Source organism: Artemia sp. Qi Xiang Cuo, chromosome 7 (assembly GCF_049724085.1).
Source record: "Artemia sp. Qi Xiang Cuo chromosome 7, ASM4972408v1, whole genome shotgun sequence".
Classification (NCBI taxonomy): Eukaryota; Metazoa; Arthropoda; class Branchiopoda; order Anostraca; family Artemiidae; genus Artemia; species Artemia sp. Qi Xiang Cuo.
In genome coordinates, this window is record NC_142800.1 from 73,194,582 (window position 1) to 73,216,548 (window position 21,967).

General features: G+C 35.9%; 1 protein-coding gene across 4 annotated transcripts in view; it reads right to left on the minus strand.

Annotated features, from left to right (window-relative positions):
- Positions 1-1,669: 1,669 nt before the first annotated feature.
- The window catches only part of FucT6 (alpha-(1,6)-fucosyltransferase 8), an 86,745-nt gene continuing 66,447 nt past the window's right edge, over positions 1,670-21,967 (minus strand). For all 4 annotated transcript variants that reach the window (XM_089092551.1, XM_089092548.1, XM_089092550.1 and 1 more), the window contains one exon: positions 1,670-6,644. In XM_089092551.1, the coding sequence (XP_088948677.1) occupies positions 6,321-6,644 (324 nt within the window). In that variant the 3' untranslated portion in view covers positions 1,670-6,320. The remainder of the gene's footprint in view (positions 6,645-21,967) is intronic.

A 21,967-nucleotide genomic window follows, 5' to 3' on the forward strand; every position in this document is an offset into this window, starting at 1 on the left:
CCCTGTAAGTTAACAAACAATTTGATTGAAACAAGGCAGATTCTTCACAATTATTGTTTAATTTTGTGAATTCATTATTTAGGTGACAAATATGAAAAAGATGATAATTTAGTTAGAAATGGAAGTGAATATCGCAATCATTTATATTGGACATGGTTATGCATTTTGCTTCAGTAATTTTTATGCTAAATGAGATTATGGTTCATATCATATTAGTATAAATTTAGATGTACGTTGTTAAGGATTAAGAATTGGATTTTGATTAGGGAGCAGTTTTAGATTCTCCGAAAACACTGCTTGCATTTTTGTATAAAGGAGTTGAAAAAATGCCCAAATTGGAGGGAAAGTTTGATTTCCAGCAGCAGCGAGCTGCTAGGGATAGTGACGATAAGATAATTAGAGACGAATAAAAATTTTTTCTGAAAAGACAGATGATAAACATTACTGGTGTTCAGCACACAAAAGACTACAGCTATATAGTTACTAACGTTTGTAAGTAGCTATTTTCCAAAATTCCATTCACAATATTTAAATATTGGCCAATAAACTTTATAGAATTTCTAATGCACAGTTTTCACGCGAAAGCATGTGTCTATACCTCACCGCAATGCCCTTTTTAACTTGTGTCATCAGATGAGGAACAAGACAAGAAAATAACTAGGTTAACCGTGATTGACTTTGCATCCAAAATAAGAATTAAAACTGTAAGTTCAGTCTTAGAATTGAAGCAGTCACATGCTATGAGGATGCAGCCATTACATAAATATTTCAAATGCAGAAATCTAGACACATTTTTGCAGCTAGGGCTAGTGAAATCAAAGTTCAAATGGTTGAGAATAATAGGTAAAGGGGGAGAAGTGTTGACCAATAGAACCAGGATAAACAGAAAGAAATAATTCTTTTCCTGCTTCTACTGGACAGAACCTCAGAAGCTTTAGAGCCAAATAGAATGAATAATACATAGTAAAAATAAGATCTTTTATGAGGGATCCTTTGACGGCATCTTTATTCTGTTTTCTTTTACAAGTTTCTTGCAACTAGTCACCGATGATCTGCAGATTCAAAATAATATTGAATTTTTTTGTATCTACCGCTAAAAGATTGACATGGTTACTGATAATTAATGAATAGCTTGCCAGTGAAAGTAAGGTTTGCGCTTAACATTTGACCAGTTTTATAAAGTTACAGATTAACTACGCCTGTAGTGTCAAGTGCAGAGGCCCTGCCAATAGAACCAAGAAATACAGTAAGAATGTCACAGCAAGAATGTACTTCCAAACATTAGACGTATTCTGATTACCCGAAAACTGAGATGCCGAAAGCTCGCAAGGATTTTCCATGTTTCAATTCATTCATAAATGCCAAATAAACAAAATTTGCGAGTAATAAAACATGTCTTTTGAACATGTTGCAAAAAGAAAAGAAAAATAGATTTTGAGGTTGTACAAGTAAAAAGTAATATAAACTTAGATGTAAAAAAGAAAAAGGAAAGAGAAGATGCTCAATCAGATACGTGGATCAAAAATTAGTTTAGGAGAGAATGGGGCAAGACTTTGAAACAAACTATCGCGGAAGATATTTAGTTAATATTTTTCAAATACAGGGTATAAGGCCAACGCTTAGCCTGAAAATCCCAGGCATACAAATAAAAATATATACAAATAGGTCATAAAAATACGTTTAATTCAGGCAAATTACAACAGACTAGAGAAATTACTCTTAAAAAAAAATAGTCATAAGTAAAACCTAGAGGCGGCATGATACAATACGCAACACATATTCAATATTTATCCTTTAGGGAAACTAACCTGATACAAATATAATCGTAGCATAGGTTTTGATATATGGATACCGCGTGCCCTTACCCACACGTCAGTGAAAAACAATAATACGTATAAGAACCTACCATGCAAACATCTACAAGGGATGAGGTCCGGGGTAGCGGGGGGTGGGGAGTGGCATGTTGATAAGAAAAGACACTTATTGTTTTTCCCCCTTGTAACTCCATATGCCCTTTTATTTTTAGTTGGACTTTTTTTTTTAATTCAGCAGCTGTTTTGTTTGATTTTAATTTCTTGACCGATGTCTTAAGTTAACTAAGATTCTTTATATATTCTGCAGTTTTATTTTTCATTTTATCATAGTTCTAACCTACCATTATTGCCGTCCGTTTATAGAGTTTTGAGTATTTTATACAAATTCTTTTTTTATTCCATAGCCTTTTGTTTTTACTAGGAATGCAAGTTCTATAACAAAGAGCTAGTGACAGCCATTTCGAAAATAAAACTGAATTTAATCGTATCTATTGCTGACGATGATGGCAAAATGAGGGACTAATCCTCGTTTGGAAGAAACAACCTCGTTGACCTCGTTAAGAGTTACTGGACCAAAAGACAAATTACAAGGATTATTATGTAACCTTTTAGAGGGGATATTTTTTTAATTTCCTACTAAGATTTTCCTACCCAAAGGCATGCAAACTAGGATTTCATCTTCTTGCTTTCAATTTCTAGGTCAATATTTACAAAAAAAAATAATTTGAATCATAATCCCTACATACTAACGCTTATCAGCCTACTTTGCCAGAAATCATATAGTAAAGTCACAGCTTTGGTAAAAATTCATCCAAGAATGGTTAAGAAACCTATGATTAAGAATCCCTAACAGCTATCAATAAGTAACCAAAACGAAAATATTTTTTACAGCCCAAAAGTGAAACATCCCCAATATAATCCCAAAATAATAAAGAGAAAATCATAGCTGAAAACATACACGTACATATTAATTCATTTCAAGGAAGGGCCATTCCAAGGACAGGCACAATTTAAATAAAACGCGTAGAAACAAATGTCAAATTACATGCAGAATACACACGATCAGAGGAAGAATCGTAAGAATGTCAATAGCTCCAAAGGAAGGGAGAGGGGTCGCAAACCCAAAGGTACCTAATGTACGTGCCTGTTAAAGATATATACAAATTGATATTTATAAATGATACTAAGATTACCAGTCATGGTAAAAGGCGAGAAACTAAAAGGCGAGAAACAATTACAAAATACACAATAAAAATAATAATGACAAACAAAGTCAACAAAACCCTTTTTCAAAATAAACAGCAAAAAAAGACCCAGAACATCGCCCTGTGATTCAAGTCAAAAATTCGGTTTAAATTATATACCAACACTAATTTAAAGAATAATTAGTTCATTTTTTCGGATCAGACTAGATTTTAACAAAATATTTGTATTTAATTGAATCGTCCAAATAAATATCGAAAAACAAGCAAAACAAAATTTGCATTTTCACCCTGAGCTATGATAACTCATATCTTAGTTCAATAAATATACCGATATATTGGAATGTTCAGTATTAAAGCTGCTCAAGTTTTTTTTTAGACATTCAAAGTGCACAAATAGGTTCTGAAACAGCACTAGCCACACAAGACATACACAAAAACAAATAGCGAAAAAAAACTAAAGAAACAAAAAAAACATGATATTAACAGGGATGGATATTTTGTAGCCAGTTAATAATGAAAAACAAGCAAATATTTCGGCAAAGACTTCCACTAAGCCGTATGCAGTGCTAAAGAATTTATATGATACAAAAGAAAAAGAATACAACTAGCCTCGAAAAAAAAAAAAAACTTAAACAGAAAATTCTTTTGTGTTGTCACTTTTCCGCTTTTGTTGCCACTAGTTTACCCTTTTTATTTTTATTTTCTTACTTTGTGTTCAAATTTGGTTTTATTCTTCAGTGCTTTCAAACGTTAGTTTTTCTTTTATATTATTTATCTTTTTTGAATCCTGAAGAAGGGTTAGGGGAGGTCTTTGCCGAAATATCTGCTTTTGTTCTCATTATTCACACGCTGATAAAGTGTGCCGCATCTGTCTTTACACTACAAATGAATTCAGTTTCCCCTTGTTGCATACAAGTCCAGTCGACATGGTCCGTCATGAGTCAAACCAAAAATCTTGATCACCCCTTAGTTCTGTGGCTATCTACCTTAGTTCTACTCTAGGATGGATGGATGATTGTCAAAAGCTAACAACAAGTGAAAATGACACCATTTTTTATGCAATCCTGAAAAATGTCTATGCCAGCTTTGCCTCTCACTCAGACTACCTGTCTTGGCTTTGTCTCCAATTGGCAAATGGGTTGATACTAAAATACTGATTCTTGATAATAAAAAATATCTCTTTCGAAATTTTAAACATACCCTACCCTGCTGAAACCCAAAAGTGAAAGCTAAAAAGTGAACCAAATTCACCTGGCTTTGTATTAGTTTACTGACCACAATTTTCATCGGGAAGTTGTCCTACTTGTACAAAATATCTCATTGATTACTTTTGTATCCAATGAGTAACCAATTGCCCCGCATAGTATCTTTTCATTATATTCTCATATATAATTAGATGCAAAGAGTGGCTACGCTTCAACATCAACTCGTCGATAGTTATCCCTAATCAGAGTATCCAAAATTGCTTACACTTGCTTCATGTTTTCCACCCAAATCTAATAAATACAGTGGCATCAATGGGGGAGGGGGGAATGAACTGTGACCCCTTAGGCCCCCCCCCCCATATTTTCAAAAATCTCTTTCGTGTAGTATTTTCGTTGAAAATACCCTTTTTTGGTATTTTAATTGAAAAAAAAACAGCGAATTTACCCCCCCCCCCAGATTTTGAAAACACATGTCGCTCTTCTCTAAATTTTCGTGAACCAACGCTACTGAATAAATATATTTAGAATTAAAAAATTACCTCAGAAAAGATTTGATTAATTTTTCCCTTTATTAGTTGATGTTAGCAATAAACTACGGTCTTTAATCTCTATTCTTTTACTCCTTTCTCCTTTTTCTTTCCTATTTCAAAATTCCTTTCTATTTTCATTTCTATTTCTATTTGAAATGTTATTACCTTTCCCGCAGTGTTGAAAAAAAATTAAACAGATAGCTTCTCTGTTCCAATGTTAGGTTTCTGAAGTAAAAATCGTCACATTATTGTTAACACATAAGAATGATATATCAAATCTTGAATCACGACTGTAAAAACAGAAAATAGGCTTTCCAAAATAATGTTATTTCAAAACAATAAATCACTCCTTAAAACAATCGTTTTTAAAAACTAATTAAGCTACAACTCGTAACAGCTTTAAAGTACATCTAAATATAAACTAAAAATGAAACACTAATATTCATACTGCTCATTTGATGTTTAATTCTGTGCAATCTTCTTCACAATACACATTTACAAAAAGAGAAACAGTAAATGTATTTAAATAAGATTTAAATATAATTTAGAGAGCAAAATGCTCGGCCATTTGCCAAGTCCATTTCATTTGTTGCCATTAAACGCATGGCATATAACCGTAAGCCGGATTCATACTGAAGGGTTTCGACCCAAATCTTTTCCCTTAAATCGTCTTTACTTCTTTGTAAGTATTCTCGATAAAAATCCCCCTTTTAAACCATTTTGTATGTGATACGGAACTGCCATGCTAACAGTTTATAAATTAATATGCATAAATTCCATCAAAAATTATATTTAGGCTACATTTTGTTCATGTTTATATCTACGCGGGATTACAAAATCCGGTCTCAAGCTCTTTCTTTTGTGTGTGGCACAGTTAATAACTGTCAAGATGACTGTCAATACATTAATGTTCATAAATACCGACAAAAATTGTATTTACACTTTTATTCATGTTTATATTTACGGAGGATTACAAAATCCCGCTTTCAAATCTTTCTTTTGTGTGTGGCACATTTAATAACTGTCAAGATGACAGTCAATACATTAATGTGCATAAATGCCGACAAAATTATATTCACACTTATATTCATGCAGGATTGCAAAATTCCAGTTTTAAACTCTCTCTTTTACGTGGCATGGTTAATAGCTGTCGTGATGACAGTATTGATTATGTACAAATTAATGTACATAAATGTCGAAAAAATTATATTTACGTGTTTTCAGGCTTTATTAAGTTATTTCAGTCTTGCATAGGAATTAAAAATAACAAGGCATATACACAGGAATGCTATTTCTGGGCAGGTACAGGGGAAAGGATTAAATTAATCAAAAAACAAAAAAACGGGGAATCATGAAGAACTTTATTGAGAAGATTCACCCACCCTGGCTTCGCTCTACATGCCTGCCAGTAGCACCATCTTCCACCTTCACTGTTTCATAATGAAGTTTTTCCTTAAAATTTTCCGAAACATAAAACGGAATTCCTCTAAATTTAAGCCCATCTCCCGAACTATACAAGTTTCTTGATTCAAGCATTTAACTCATACAGCAAGATAATCCCATTATTCAATCTTCTTCTAAGACCTCTGGATAAGTAGGCAGTTCAACTTCTTCAACAAAAATTTCTGCTTTATATGAAGGAAACAAACCAGTTTGTCGTGTTTTGTAGTTCTGGCCCTTTGAGAATCCATCCCAATGATTTCCAGCAATCCCAAGTGCTTCCCCGATATCAAAAGAAATCTCTTCTGAATCTATGTCTCTATGGGAAAACCTAGCTCGCAGCTGTCGACCTCCACCGCCACCAAAATAATAAATATCGTCTAAACTTCGGAATCGCGCAGACGCATCGGTATGCATGGTTTGCATCATCTCGTAGGCAACACGGCATACCTGTAAACAGTTTTCTGGATATAAAACTAACACTTGTTGAGTCTATTTATATATCGCAGTAAGGTCTTGATAAGCTGTCAAGCTAAGTTGCCAAAACCTTCAAGAATGACCCCCCCCCCCCCAAACTAGGTTTAACGTAACGCACATCAAAAGAATTGATTTCTTATACTACTTTGAGATATTGTAAAATTTATTGATTATCCAACTCTTCATCGACCATTCAAATATTAATCCTTCATTAGGTCCTGACAGTAAAATTTCTGAATATTAAAAAAAAAAAACAATAAAAACAATAAAATCAACACAAATAAACAACAAAAAAAAAAAAACACAAACAAAAAAAAAAAAAAAAAATATAAAATGGTTGGTTTCCTTACTGTGACGTATAGTTTTCCTACTTAGTTACCTTACTGTGGTGTATACACCTTAACCTTATACCAGTTGTTTGAAGCCTTGTATTTTTCGGTGTTATCTCAATGAACTCACATTTATATCTTATGGAAAATTGATATAGAACTCAATGTCTGCGACAAATTGACAAATATCATCTAACGTCTCCCAGAAAAATCATAAATATAATGATAATACGATTTTCGAGATAATAAAACTACCACTTGTCGATTCTATTTATACGTCATAATAAAGTGATAAAATCAGTCATATGATCAAATACACAGGTTTCTGATTAAAACCCGTTGGATGACATAAATATAATGATAATACCGATTTTCGAGATAATAAAACTACCACTTGTCAATTCTATTTATACGTCATAATAAAGTGATAAAATCAGTCATATGATCAAATACACATGTTTCTGATTAAAACCCGTTGGATGACCCGTTGGATGACATAAATATAATGATAAGACCGATTTTCGAGATAATAAAACTACCACTTGTCGATTCTATTTATACGTCATAATAAAGTGATAAAATCAGTCATATGATCAAATACACAGGTTTCTGATTAAAACCCGTTGGATGACATAAATATAATGATAATACCGATTTTCGAGATAATAAAACTACCACTTGTCGATTCTATTTATACGTCATAATAAAGTGATAAAATCAGTCATATGATCAAATACACATGTTTCTGATTAAAACCCGTTGGATGACCCGTTGGATGACATAAATATAATGATAATACCGATTTTCGAGATAATAAAACTACCACTTGTCGATTCTATTTATACGTCATAATAAAGGGATAAAATCAGTCATATGATCAAATACACATGTTTCTGATTAAAACCCGTTGGATGACCCGTTGGATGACATAAATATAATGATAATACCGATTTTCGAGATAATAAAACTACCACTTGTCGATTCTATTTATACGTCATAATAAAGTGATAAAATCAGTCATATGATCAAATACACATGTTTCTGATTAAAACCCGTTGGATGACCCGTTGGATGACATAAATATAATGATAATACCGATTTTCGAGATAATAAAACTACCACTTGTCGATTCTATTTATACGTCATAATAAAGGGATAAAATCAGTCATATGATCAAATACACAGGTTTCTGATTAAAACCCGTTGGATGACCCGTTGGATGACATAAATATAATGATAATACCGATTTTCGAGATAATAAAACTACCACTTGTCGATTCTATTTATACGTCATAATAAAGTGATAAAATCAGTCATATGATCAAATACACAGGTTTCTGATTAAAACCCGTTGGATGACAAAATTTTGGAAATATTATCAAGCTAAGTGACTGAACCCTTCGGGAATGGATCTCTCGCCCAAATTAGGTTTAACCTAACCTACATCAAAAGAATCTATGTTTTATACTGTTTTCAAATATTGTAAAATTTATTTATTATTCATCAGGTCATCTGATCAAATGACTGGTTATTTTACTGCGACATTCATACCGTTACCTTATACCAATCGACTGAAGCTTTTGTATTTTTGATGTTATCTCAGTTTGTTCATTTGCCTGTCCGAAGAGTATGGAAAATTGAGATGAAACTCAAGTTCTACGAAGTTCCAGAAAAATCTTAAAGCAAATGATAATATTGATTTTCGGATATTAAAAGTTACACTCCCTGAGTCTTTTTACATGTCACACCAATGTGACAAAATTGGTGATTCTTTATTTATCAAATACCTAAGTTTTTGATCGAGATCCACTGGATCACAAAATCTTGGGAAATTACAGAGGGTGAAACTTCAAGGAATGGACCCCCGGCCACAACTAGGCTTAGCCTAACACAGCGGTCGCCAACCTATGGTCCATGAAAATGTTTAGGCGGTCCACGAAGAAAAGGGATCATTATTAAACCATGTTTATTTTTTTGTATTTGAACAAAAAAAGAGGCAAATTTAAGGAAACTTATCATAGAAAAAAAATTTAAAGCTACGTTTAATATTATAAAGCTTTATTGCTTTAAAGGCTAAACAAAAATTGCTGTTGTACATTCTTGAATCAATATGCTGATATGTAAGGATGTGTTTAACGATTTCTACTGTTGTGAATTCTTGAATAAGCATACATCTGTGACTGGATGCATTTCCTTTTGGCTTTCTATTTCTGCGAACAAATTTCTGCGAAAAATTTTCATTCTATTTCAAGTTTTAATCCAATATCCAATATTAATTTAGTTCCTATGAGACTTATATTTTATTCCTGAGACTTGACTATGAGACTTATATTTTGTATTACTTATATTTTATTCCTGAGACTTGACTATGAGACTTATATTTTGTATTACTTATATTTTATTCCTGATTTTCTGTGGCCTGGCATAAGCTTCTTGAACCTTTGAAAGTAAACTAATACTTATGTGAGCAATTGTTCTCAAAAGTTGAAACGTGCGAAGTGCACAGCTATCAATTTGAAAATTATGTAATCAATGGACTTGGCTGAAACTATTGAGTAAGAAAAGGCAAGTGAATATTTTGTACTTCTTTGGAAAAAGTAAAGATAAAGTGATAAATATAGCAATAATAGTCAGCTGATCAGTGAATTAGACGCACCAGAGCATCCATAGTTCTTGTCAGACAACATTACAAAGAACTCTTAAAAAGGAGGCGAAAAAAACCCGTAAAATATCAAGAAAATATGATTCAGACTACCTGAATTTGGATCTACTCAAGAGCCTGGTAGTGAGCTGAACCCAAGGCTTCTTTGAATTATTTATCATGAAACCGTGAAATTATGCCGTGAAACCGTCAATACTTAAAATTCACCTGCAATCAAAATTTGGTGGACAAACCACTTATATATATTCAAAGAGCGCATGAAGGAATGAAAAAGCAAATATGGGTCTTAAAAAATATGGTTGCTGAAGATAAGTCCCTATTAATGGCTTCCTACTTGATAGAACTCTAAATTGCACAGAATAAAAAGCCATATACGATAGGAGAAGACTTAATCAAACATAGCATATTACAAGTCTGTGAAGCTGTTTGGGGAAAACAGGCTATCCAAAAACTGAAGTCGATTCCTATGTCTGAAAAAACTTTCAGGAGCAGAAATGATAAATTGCTGAAGATACTGAAAATCAAGTTATAATAATGGAAAAATGCACTATTTTATTCAGTTCAACTTGATGAACCTATCGACGTCAATAACAAAGTGCTTGTCCTTTGTGTTGTAAGAGTTGATGTTCCAGGAGAATTACAAGAAGAATTTTCGTTTCTCGCTGAACTTGCAGGGCAGAGTAACTAAGCTTCGAGATTTTTAAAGCACTTGAGTTATCAATAAAAAAAAAAATTCCACAAAATATGTTTTTCAAAGAAAAGTAAAGAGCTCCATTAAACAAAAAATGAGCAAAAATAAAATCAAATAATCTACCAAGCGTAAAACTACCGCAAATCAGCATCGATAAAACCCCAAACGAGCAGAAATTAACACAAGTTGGGGTGAAAACCCCTATGACTTCCCAATGTCATAAAATAATTTCCTCTTCATTGAAAAAAATGTAAATGTTTTTACTTTAATAAACTTAATAAATCAAATAATATTAACATTTTGATTGCTAAATTTCAGTAAATGCAAATTAAACTGACAATGCACATTCATTTGTATTTTTTTCAGTAAAGTGCAAATTCTGTTCTGGCCTTGGGAGGGCATAGGGGTTTTGAGCCCAACTTGTGTTAATTTCTGCTCGTTTTGAGTTTGACTCGGTTATTTATTATAATTTCTGTTCGTTTTGGGCTTCATTTATTTATCGATGCTGATTTGTGGTAGTTTCACACTTGGTAGATTATTTGATTTTATTTTTTCTCATTTTTTGTTAAATGGAGTTCTTTACTTTTCTTTGAAAAACTTATTTTGTGGAATTTTTTTTTAAAATTAATTTCTGTTCGTTTTATATTGACATAGTCTTTTCAGGGAAAAAGAAAATGATAGTTTAAATCATTTCGTTTTTTTAAGACTTTATAGTTTGGCCTGCTATTCGTATGCTGGAGAAAAATTTTCAGCAATTTTTAACAACATACACCCTTTTAAAAATCTGAACACAAATAGTAGTGTTTAATTTTGTTTCATACCTCCTCTAGTTGACCAGAAATGGAAAACTCGATACCATTCGCAACAAAAATCTGCTTACTTTCTTTGATAGCTAGGATACACTTACGCTATTTTGACTTGGTTAAATTTTAAGAGTAGAAGTAGCCCCGAAAGTTTGAACATAATACCCTCAGTCGTTCTTGGGATACTGCTGAGATGCCTTATTTGAAATTACTATTCCAGAACTATTCTACTATTTCCAGAACTACACAATGCATTTTGATTTAATGTTAAGGCAACATTTAGTTTTTAAACATAAGGCAAATGGGAGGGTGGGCGTGGGAGGGGAATTAGTTTCCCTCCAATCACTTTCGACCATTAAAAAGGGCATTAAGCTTTTCGATTTCTAATCGAATGAGCCCTTTTTGAGTTTCTACGACAACGCTTTCTATAAACACTTTGTATGCCCAAAGGGCATACATTATATCCCTTACCCTAAGCGCTTTGATGGTGGTTGTCACCCTGTAGGAAATCATTCCCGTAACTTTCAACTACGTTAAACGAAATGGCTATCTCAAAATTTTGATTGGATGTGTTTGGGATAATGGTGGGTGTGAGAGGGGCGTTTGTCGCTCTCCCATCACTTTCAAAGCGTTCTACGACAATGCTTTCAATAAAAACCGTATATGCCCCCAGGGCATAACTCACAACTCTTGCCCTAAGGGCTTGGGGTTTGTCATCCTCGAAAACCTAATTTCCATAACCTTCCACTACGTTGAACAAAATGGCTATCTGAAAATTTTGATTGGACGTGTTTGGGGGAATGGTGCGCGTGAGAGGGTGGTTAGTTATCCTCCAATCACTTTCGACTGTTAAAAAGGGCACTAGCCCTCTTAATTTCCAATTGAATGAACCTCCTTTGAAGTTTTTACGACAACTCTATCTATGAAAAAACCTTATATGCCCCCGAGACATAACTTACAACCTTTGCCCTGGGAGCTCTGGGGGTTTGTCATTCTCAAATGCTTAATTTCCACAATTTTCAACTACGTTGAACAAAATGGCTATCTCTAAACTTTGATTGAATGTGTTTGGGGAAATGGTGGGCGTGAGAGGAGGGTCAATTACTCTCCACTCACTTTTGACTATCAAAATGGGCAATTTCAATTTCCAAACAAATGAGCCCTTTTTGAAATTTCTACAACAACTTTCTATATAAACCTTATATGCCCCCAGTTCATAACTTACAACCCTTGCACTGAGGGATCTGAGAGGGTTATCACCCTAAAAGACCTAATTTCCAGAACTTTCTACTGCGTTGAACACAATGGATATCTCAAATATTTGATTTAATGTGTCTGGGGAAATGGTGGTCGTGAGAGGGGGGTTGGTTGCCCTTCAATAATTTTTGACTATTAAAAGGGCACTAGCCCTTTCAATTTCCAATTGAATGAGCCATTTTCGATGTTTTTACAACATCGCATTCTATAAAAACCTTACATGCCCCCAGGGCATAACTTCCAATCATTGCCCTGAGGGTTATGGGGGGGGGGGGTTGTTGTTGTCATACTTAAAGACCTAATTTCCAAAACTTTCAACTACGTTGAATAAAATGGCTATCTAAAAATTTTGATTGGATGTGTTTGGGGAAACGGTTGGCTTGAGAGGGGGGTTAGTTGCCCACAAATCAATTTTGACTATTGAAAAGGGCACTAGCCATTTGAATTTCCAATCCAAAGAGCTCTTTTTCAAGTTTCTACGACAGAAATTTCAATAAAGACTTATATGCCCTCAGGGCATAACTTAGAACCCTTGCCCTGAAGACTGTGGTGGGAATGTCCTGCTTAAAGGTAAAATTTCCGGAACTTTAAAATGCGTGAAACAAAACGACCATCTCAAAATTTTGATTGGATGTGTTTGGGGAAAAGGTAGGCGTGAGAGGGGGTTTAGTTGTCGTCAAATCACTTTCGACTGTTAAAAAAAGGCACAATCCCTTTGAATTTCCAATCGAATGAGCCCTTTTTCAAGTTTCTACGACAAAAATTTCAATAAAGACCTCATATGCCCCCAGGGCATAACTATAACCCTTGCCCTGAAGACTGTTGGGGGAGTGTCCTGCTCAAGGGTATAATTTCCTGAACTTTAAACTGCGTGGAACAAAATGGCTATCTCAAAATTTTGATTGGATGTGTTTGGTGAAATGGTGGGTGTGGAAGAAGTGTTAGTTGCCTTCGAATCACTTTTGACTATTAAAAAGGGCACTAGCCATTTCAATTTCCAATCGAATGAGCCCCTTTTTGAAGTTTCTACGACAACGCGTTCAATAAAACCTTATATACCCCCAGGGCATAACATACAACCCTTGCCCTGAGGACTGTGGGGGAGTGTCCTCCTCAAAACATAATTTCTATCTGAATATCAACTACGCTGAACGAAATGGCTATCTAAAAATTTTGACTGGATGTGTTTGGGGAAATGGAGGGTGTGTGAGGGGGTTAGTTGCCCTCTAATCACTTTCGACTATTAAGAAAGAGCACTAGATCTTGGGATTTCCAATCAAATGAGCCCTTTTTCAAGGTTCTACGACAATGATTTCAATAAAAACTTATATGCGCCCAGGGCGTAACTGATAACCCATTCCCTAAACTGTGGGGGAGTGGCCTACTCAAAGGTATAATATCCTGAACTTAAAACTACGTTGAATAAAATGGTTATCTCAAAATTTTGATTGGATGTGTTTGGGGAAAAGGTGGGCGTGAGAGGGGGGTTAGTTGCTGTCCAATCATTTTTGACTATTAAAAAGGGCATTAGCCCTTTGAATTTCCAATTGAATGAGCCTTTTCTGAAGTTTCTACGACCACGCCTTCTATAAAAACCTTATGTGCCCCCAGTGTATAACTTACAACACTTGCCCTGAGGGCTGTGGGGGAGCGTCCTCCTCAAAAACATAATTTATATCTGGAAATCAATTACGCTGAACAAAATGGCTATCTTAAAATTTTGTTGGATGTGTTTCGGGAAATGGTGGGCGTGGAAGGGGTGTTAGTCGCCTTCCAATCACTATCGACGATTAAAAAGGGCATAAGCCACTCCAATTTCCAATTGATTGAGCCCTTTTCGAAGTTTCGACGACAACTTACTCGATACGAAGTGCCCTGCTCTATAGGAAAAAATATTAAATAATACATTGTGCCAACATCGTTCGTATATGCCCACAGGGCATAACTTAAAACCCTTGCCCTGAGGGTTGTGGGGGAGTTTCCTCCTTAAAAACATAATTTCTATCTGGAAATCAATTACGCTCAACAAAATGGCTATCTCAAAATTTTGATTAAAGGGGTGTGGGGCGATGAGGGGCGTGGGGGGGGCTAGTTACCCTCCAATTCCTTTCGAATATTAAAAAGGGCACTAGCCACTCCAATTTCCAATCGAATGAGCCCTTTTCGAAGTTTCTACGACAATTCCTTCGATACGAAGTGCCCTGGTATCGAAAAACCAAAAACCAAAAACAAAAAAAAATAAATAATACATTGTGCCTACATCGTTCTTTACTTAGGCAGCGCGATTGCGCTGCCTATGAAATAGTGGGCGTGGAAGGGGTGTTAGTTGCCTTCCAATCACTTTCGACTATTAAAAAAGGGCATTAGCCATTTCAATTTCCAATCGAATGAGCCCTATTTGAAGTTTCTGCGACAACACGCTCTATAAAAACCTTATATGCCCCCAGGGCATAACTTACAACACTTGCCCTTAGGGCTGTGGGGGAGTGTCCTCCTCAAAACATGGTTTCTATCTGGAGATCAACTACGCTGAACCAAATTGCTATCTCAAAATTTTGATTGGATGTGTTTCGGGAAATAGTGGGCGCGGAAGGGGTGTTAGTCGCCTTCCAATCACTTTCGACTATAAAAAAAGGGCACAAACCACACCAATTCACAAATGAATGATCCCTTTTTGAAGTTTCTACGACAATTTATTTGATACGAGGTCCCCTGGTCTAAAGGAAAAAAATAATAAATAATACATTGTGCCAACATCGTTCTTACATGCCCCCAGGGCATAACTTGAAACACTTTCCCCGAGGGTTGTGGGACAGTCTACTCCTCAAAAACATATTTTCTATATGGAAATCAACTACGCAGAACAAAATGGCTATCTCAAAATTTTGATTAGATGTGTTTCGGGAAATGGTGGGCGTGGAAGGGGTGTTAGTCGCCTTCCAATCACCATCGGCTATTAAAAAGGGCACAAGCCACTCCAATTTCCAATTGAATGAGCCCTTTTCGAAGTTTCTACGACAACTTATTCGATACAAAGTGCCATGCTCTATAGGAAAAAAATAATAAATAATAAATTGTGCCAACATCGTTCTTATATGCCCACAGGGCATAACTTAAAACCCTTGTCCTAAGGGTTGTGGAAGAGTTTCCTCCTTAAAAACATAATTTCTATCTGGAAATCAATTACGCTGAACAAAATGGCTATCTCAAAATTTTGATTGGATGTGTTTGGGGGGATTGAGGGGCGTGGGGGGGGGGGCTAGTTACCCTCCAATCACTTTCAACTATTAAAAAGGGCACTAGCCACTCCAATTTCCAATCGAATGAGCCCTTTTCGAATTTTCCATGACAACTCCTTCGATACAAAGTGCCCTGGTATGGAAAAACCAAAAACCAAAAATAAATAAATAATACATTGTGCCAACATCGTTTTTTACTTAGGCAGCGCGATTGGGCTGCCTATGAAATGGTGGGCGTGGAAGGGGTGTTAGCTGCCTTCCAATCACTTTCGACTATTAAAAAGGGCATTAGCCATTTCAATTTCCAATCGAATGAGCACTTTTTGAAGTTTCTACGACAATGCTTTCTATAAAAATTTTGAATGGATGTGTTTCGGGAACTGGTGGCCGCGGAAGGGGTGTTGGTCGCCTTCCAAACACTTTCGACTATTAAAAAGGGCACAAGCCACTCCAATTTCCAATTGAATGAGCCCTTTTCGAAGTTTCTACGACAACTTTTTCGATACGAAGTGCCTTGCTCTAAGGTAAAAAATAATAAATAATACATTCTGCCAACATCGTTCTTATATGCTATAAATTAAAACCCTTGCCCTGAGAGTTGTGGGGGAGTGTCCTACTCAAAAATATATTTTCTATCTGGAAATTAACTAAGCTGACAAAAATGGCCATCTTAAAATTTTGATTGGATGTGTTTCGGGAAAGGGTGGGCGTGGAAGGGGTGTTAGTTGCCTTCCAATCACTTTCGAACATAAAAAAAGGGCACAAGCCACCCTAATTTATAATAAAATTAGCCACTTTTAAAGTTTCGGCGAAAGCTTCTTTAATTCGAATCGCCCGTGTCTAACGGAAAAAATAATAAATAATACATTCTTCCAACATCGTTCTTATATATCCTCGACGCCTAAGTTTCAGCCTTGACCCCGAAAATTTGGGTGGATTTACCTCTTCAAAAATATGTTTTTTATCTGGTAATCAACTACGCTGAAGAAAATGGCTATCTCAAAATTTTTATTAGATGTGTTTCGGGAAATGGTGGGCGTGGAAGGGGTGTTAGTCGCCTTCCAATCACCATCGGCTATTAAAAAGGGCACAAGCCACTCCAATTTCCAATTGAATGAGCCCTTTTCGAAGTTTCTACGACAACTTATTCGATACAAAGTGCCATGCTCTATAGGAAAAAAATAATAAATAATAAATTGTGCCAACATCGTTCTTATATGCCCACAGGGCATAACTTAAAACCCTTGTCCTAAGGGTTGTGGAAGAGTTTCCTCCTTAAAAACATAATTTCTATCTGGAAATCAATTACGCTGAACAAAATGGCTATCTCAAAATTTTGATTGGATGTGTTTGGGGGAATGAGGGGCGTGGGGGGGGGGGCTAGTTGCCCTCCAATCACTTTCGACTATTAAAAAGGGCACCAGCCACTCCAATTTCCAATCGAATGAGCCCTTTTCGAATTTTCCATGACAACTCCTTCGATACAAAGTGCCCTGGTATGGAAAAACCAAAAACCAAAAATACATAAATAATACATTGTGCCAACATCGTTTTTTACTTAGGCAGCGCGATTGGGCTGCCTATGAAATGGTGGGCGTGGAAGGGGTGTTAGCTGCCTTCCAATCACTTTCGACTATTAAAAAGGGCATTAGCCATTTCAATTTCCAATCGAATGAGCACTTTTTGAAGTTTCTACGACAATGCTTTCTATAAAAATTTTGAATGGATGTGTTTCGGGAACTGGTGGCCGCGGAAGGGGTGTTGGTCGCCTTCCAAACACTTTCGACTATTAAAAAGGGCACAAGCCACTCCAATTTCCAATTGAATGAGCCCTTTTCGAAGTTTCTACGACAACTTTTTCGATACGAAGTGCCTTGCTCTAAGGTAAAAAATAATAAATAATACATTCTGCCAACATCGTTCTTATATGCTATAAATTAAAACCCTTGCCCTGAGAGTTGTGGGGGAGTGTCCTACTCAAAAATATATTTTCTATCTGGAAATTAACTAAGCTGACAAAAATGGCCATCTTAAAATTTTGATTGGATGTGTTTCGGGAAATGGTGGGCGCGGAAGGGGTGTTAGTCGCCTTCCAATCACTTTCGACTATAAAAAAAGGGCACAAGCCACTCCAATTTCCAATTGAATGATCCCTTTTCGAAGTTTCTACGACAACTTCTTCGATATGAAGTACCCTGCTCTAAAGGAAAAAATAACAAATAATACATTGTGCCAACATCGTTCTTATATGCCCCCAGGGCACAACTTAAAACCCTTCCAGGGACGGCAGTGGAGGAGTGTCCTCCTCAAAACCATAATTTCTATCCGAAAATAAACTACACTGAACAAAATAGCTATCTCAAAATTTTTATTGGATGTGTTTCGGGAAATGGTGGGCATGAAAGGGTTTTTAGTTGCCTTCCAATCACCATCGGCTATTAAAAAGGGCACAAGCCACTCCAATTTCCAATTGAATGAGCCCTTTTCGAAGTTTCTACGACAACTTATTCGATACAAAGTGCCATGCTCGATAGGAAAAAAATAATAAATAATACATTGTGCCAACATCGTTCTTATATGCCCACAGGGCATAACTTAAAACCCTTGTCCTAAGGGTTGTGGAAGAGTTTCCTCCTTAAAAACATAATTTCTATCTGGAAATCAATTACGCTGAACAAAATGGCTATCTCAAAATTTTGATGGGATGGGTTGGGGGGATTGGGGGGCGGGGGGGGGGGGGGCTAGTTGCCCTCCAATCACTTTCAACTATTAAAAAGGGCACCAGCCACTCCAATTTCCAATCAAATGAGCCCTTTTCGAATTTTCTATGACAACTCCTTCGATACAAAGTGCCCTGGTATGGAAAAACCAAAAATCAAAAATAAATAAATAATACATTGTGCCAACATCGTTTTTTACTTAGGCAGCGCGATTGGGCTGCCTATGATATGGTGGGCGTGGAAAGGGTGTTAGTTGCCTTCCAATCACTTTCGACTATTAAAAAGGGCATTAGCCATTTCAATTTCCAATCGAATGAGCCCTTTTTGAAGTTTCTACAACAATGCGTTCTATAAAAATTTTGAATGGATGTGTTTCGGGAACTGGTGGCCGCGGAAGGGGTGTTGGTCGCCTTCCAAACACTTTCGACTATTAAAAAGGGCATAAGCCACTCCAATTTCCAATTGAATGAGCCCTTTTCGAAGTTTCTACGACAACTTTTTCGATACGAAGTGCCTTGCTCTAAGGTAAAAAATAATAAATAATACATTGTGCCAACATCGTTCTTATATGCTATTAAATAAAAAAAAAAAGTTTTTTAAACTGAAAGTAAGGAGCGACATTAAAACTTAAAACGAACAGAAATTATTCCGTATATGAAAGGGGCTGTCCCCTCCTCAACGCCTCGCTCTTTATTCCGTATATGAAAGGGGCTGTCCCCTCCTCAACGCCTCGCTCTTTACGCTAAAGTTTGACTCTGTCTCACAATTTTTTTTTAAAACAATAAAAAACTTTAGCGTAAAGAGCGAGGCGTTGAGGAGGGGACAGCCCCTTTCATATACGGAATAAAGAGCGAGGCGTTGAGGAGGGGACAGCCCCTTTCATATACGGAATAATTTCTGTTAGTTTTAAGTTTTAATGTCGCTCCTTACTTTCAGTTTAAAAAACATGTTTTTTTTATTTAATTTCTGATCTTTTTTTATTTAATGCAGCTTTTATTTGCATAAAAATTTTAATTTTATTTTGATAAATTAATTTCTTTAAAAATTAACTTACGTAACTAACTTCTATATTCGTATATTTTTCTTCTGGAAAAAATTCAAAGTTGCAGATTTTTGCAGATAGGAGATTGAATACTGTGGTAGATGTGTGTCTGAGGTTGTGAATCTATCAGTTTGATTTTGATTACAATTCTTTTAATTGTAGGGGAGGCTTCCCACCTCCTTAAAAACTCAAGTAAAGGTCCCCAGTTTACTAGACTTTGATGGGTAATAATAAACTTTATTAAATTTATATATTTAGAATCTTGGAATTTTTTCCAAAATTCCATTCACAATATTTAAATATTGGCCAATAAACTTTATAGAATTTCTAATGCACAGTTTTCACGCGAAAGCATGTGTCTATACCTCACCGCAATGCCCTTTTTAACTTGTGTCATCAGATGAGGAACAAGACAAGAAAATAACTAGGTTAACCGTGATTGACTTTGCATCCAAAATAAGAATTAAAACTGTAAGTTCAGTCTTAGAATTGAAGCAGTCACATGCTATGAGGATGCAGCCATTACATAAATATTTCAAATGCAGAAATCTAGACACATTTTTGCAGCTAGGGCTAGTGAAATCAAAGTTCAAATGGTTGAGAATAATAGGTAAAGGGGGAGAAGTGTTGACCAATAGAACCAGGATAAACAGAAAGAAATAATTCTTTTCCTGCTTCTACTGGACAGAACCTCAGAAGCTTTAGAGCCAAATAGAATGAATAATACATAGTAAAAATAAGATCTTTTATGAGGGATCCTTTGACGGCATCTTTATTCTGTTTTCTTTTACAAGTTTCTTGCAACTAGTCACCGATGATCTACACATTCAAAACAATATTGAATTTTTTTGTATCTACCGCTAAAAGATTGACATGGTTACTGATAATTAATGAATAGCTTGCCAGTGAAAGTAAGGTTTGCGCTTAACATTTGACCAGTTTTATAAAGTTACAGATTAACTACGCCTGTAGTGTCAAGTGCAGAGGCCCTGCCAATAGAACCAAGAAATACAGTAAGAATGTCACAGCAAGAATGTACTTCCAAACATTAGACGTATTCTGATTACCCGAAAACTGAGATGCCGAAAGCTCGCAAGGATTTTCCATGTTTCAATTCATTCATAAATGCATAAAATAAAATGGAATAAAAAGTTGAATAAAATGGTTATCTGAAAATTTTGATTTGATGTGTTGGGGGAAACGGTTGGCGGAAGAGGGGGGCTTGATTCCCTCAAATCAATTACGACTATTAAAAAGGGCATTAGCCATTTGAATTTCCTGTCCAATGAGCTCTTATTTAAGTTTCTACTACAAAAATTTCAATAAAGACTTATATGCCCTCAGGGCATAACTTAGAACCCTTGCCCTGAAGACTGTGGTGGGAATGTCCTGCTTAAAGGTAAAATTTCCGGAACTTTAAAATGCGTGAAACAAAACGACCATCTCAAAATTTTGATTGGATGTGTTTGGGGAAAAGGTAGGCGTGAGAGGGGGTTTAGTTGTCGTCAAATCACTTTCGACTGTTAAAAAAAGGCACAATCCCTTTGAATTTCCAATCGAATGAGCCCTTTTTCAAGTTTCTACGACAAAAATTTCAATAAAGACCTCATATGCCCCCAGGGCATAACTATAACCCTTGCCCTGAAGACTGTTGGGGGAGTGTCCTGCTCAAGGGTATAATTTCCTGAACTTTAAACTGCGTGGAACAAAATGGCTATCTCAAAATTTTGATTGGATGTGTTTGGGGAAATGGTGGGCGTGGAAGAAGTGTTAGTTGCCTTCCAATCACTTTCGACTATTAAAAAAGGCACTAGCCATTTCAATTTCCCATCAAATGAGCCCTTTTTGAAGTTTCTACGACAACGCGTTCAATAAAACCTTATATACCTCCAGGACATAACTTAGAACCCTTGCCCTGAGGGCTGTGGGGGAGTGTCATCCTCAAAACATAATTTCTCTATGGAAATCAACAATGCTGAACAAAATGGCTATCTAAAAACTTTGATTGGATGTGTTTGGGGAAAAGGTGGGCGTGAGAGGGGGGTTAGTTACCCGCAAATCAATTTCGACTATTAAGAAAGAGCACTAGATCTTGGGATTTCCAATCAAATGAGCCCTTTTTCAAGGTTCTACGACAATGATTTCAATAAAAACTTATATGCGCCCAGGGCGTAACTGATAACCCATTCCCTAAACTGTGGGGGGAGTGGCCTACTCAAAGGTATAATATCCTGAACTTAAAACTACGTTGAACAAAATGGTTATCTCAAAATTTTGATTGGATGTGTTTGGGGAAAAGGTGGGCGTGAGAGGGGGGTTAGTTGCTGTCCAATCATTTTTGACTATTAAAAAGGGCATTAGCCCTTTGAATTTCCAATTGAATGAGCCTTTTTTGAAGCTTCTACGACCACGCGTTCTATAAAAACCTTATATGCCCCCAGTGTATAACTTACAACACCTGCCCTGAGGGCTGTGGGGGAGCGTCCTCCTCAAAAACATAATGTACATCTGGAATTCAAATACGCTGAACAAAACGGCAATCTTAAAATTTTG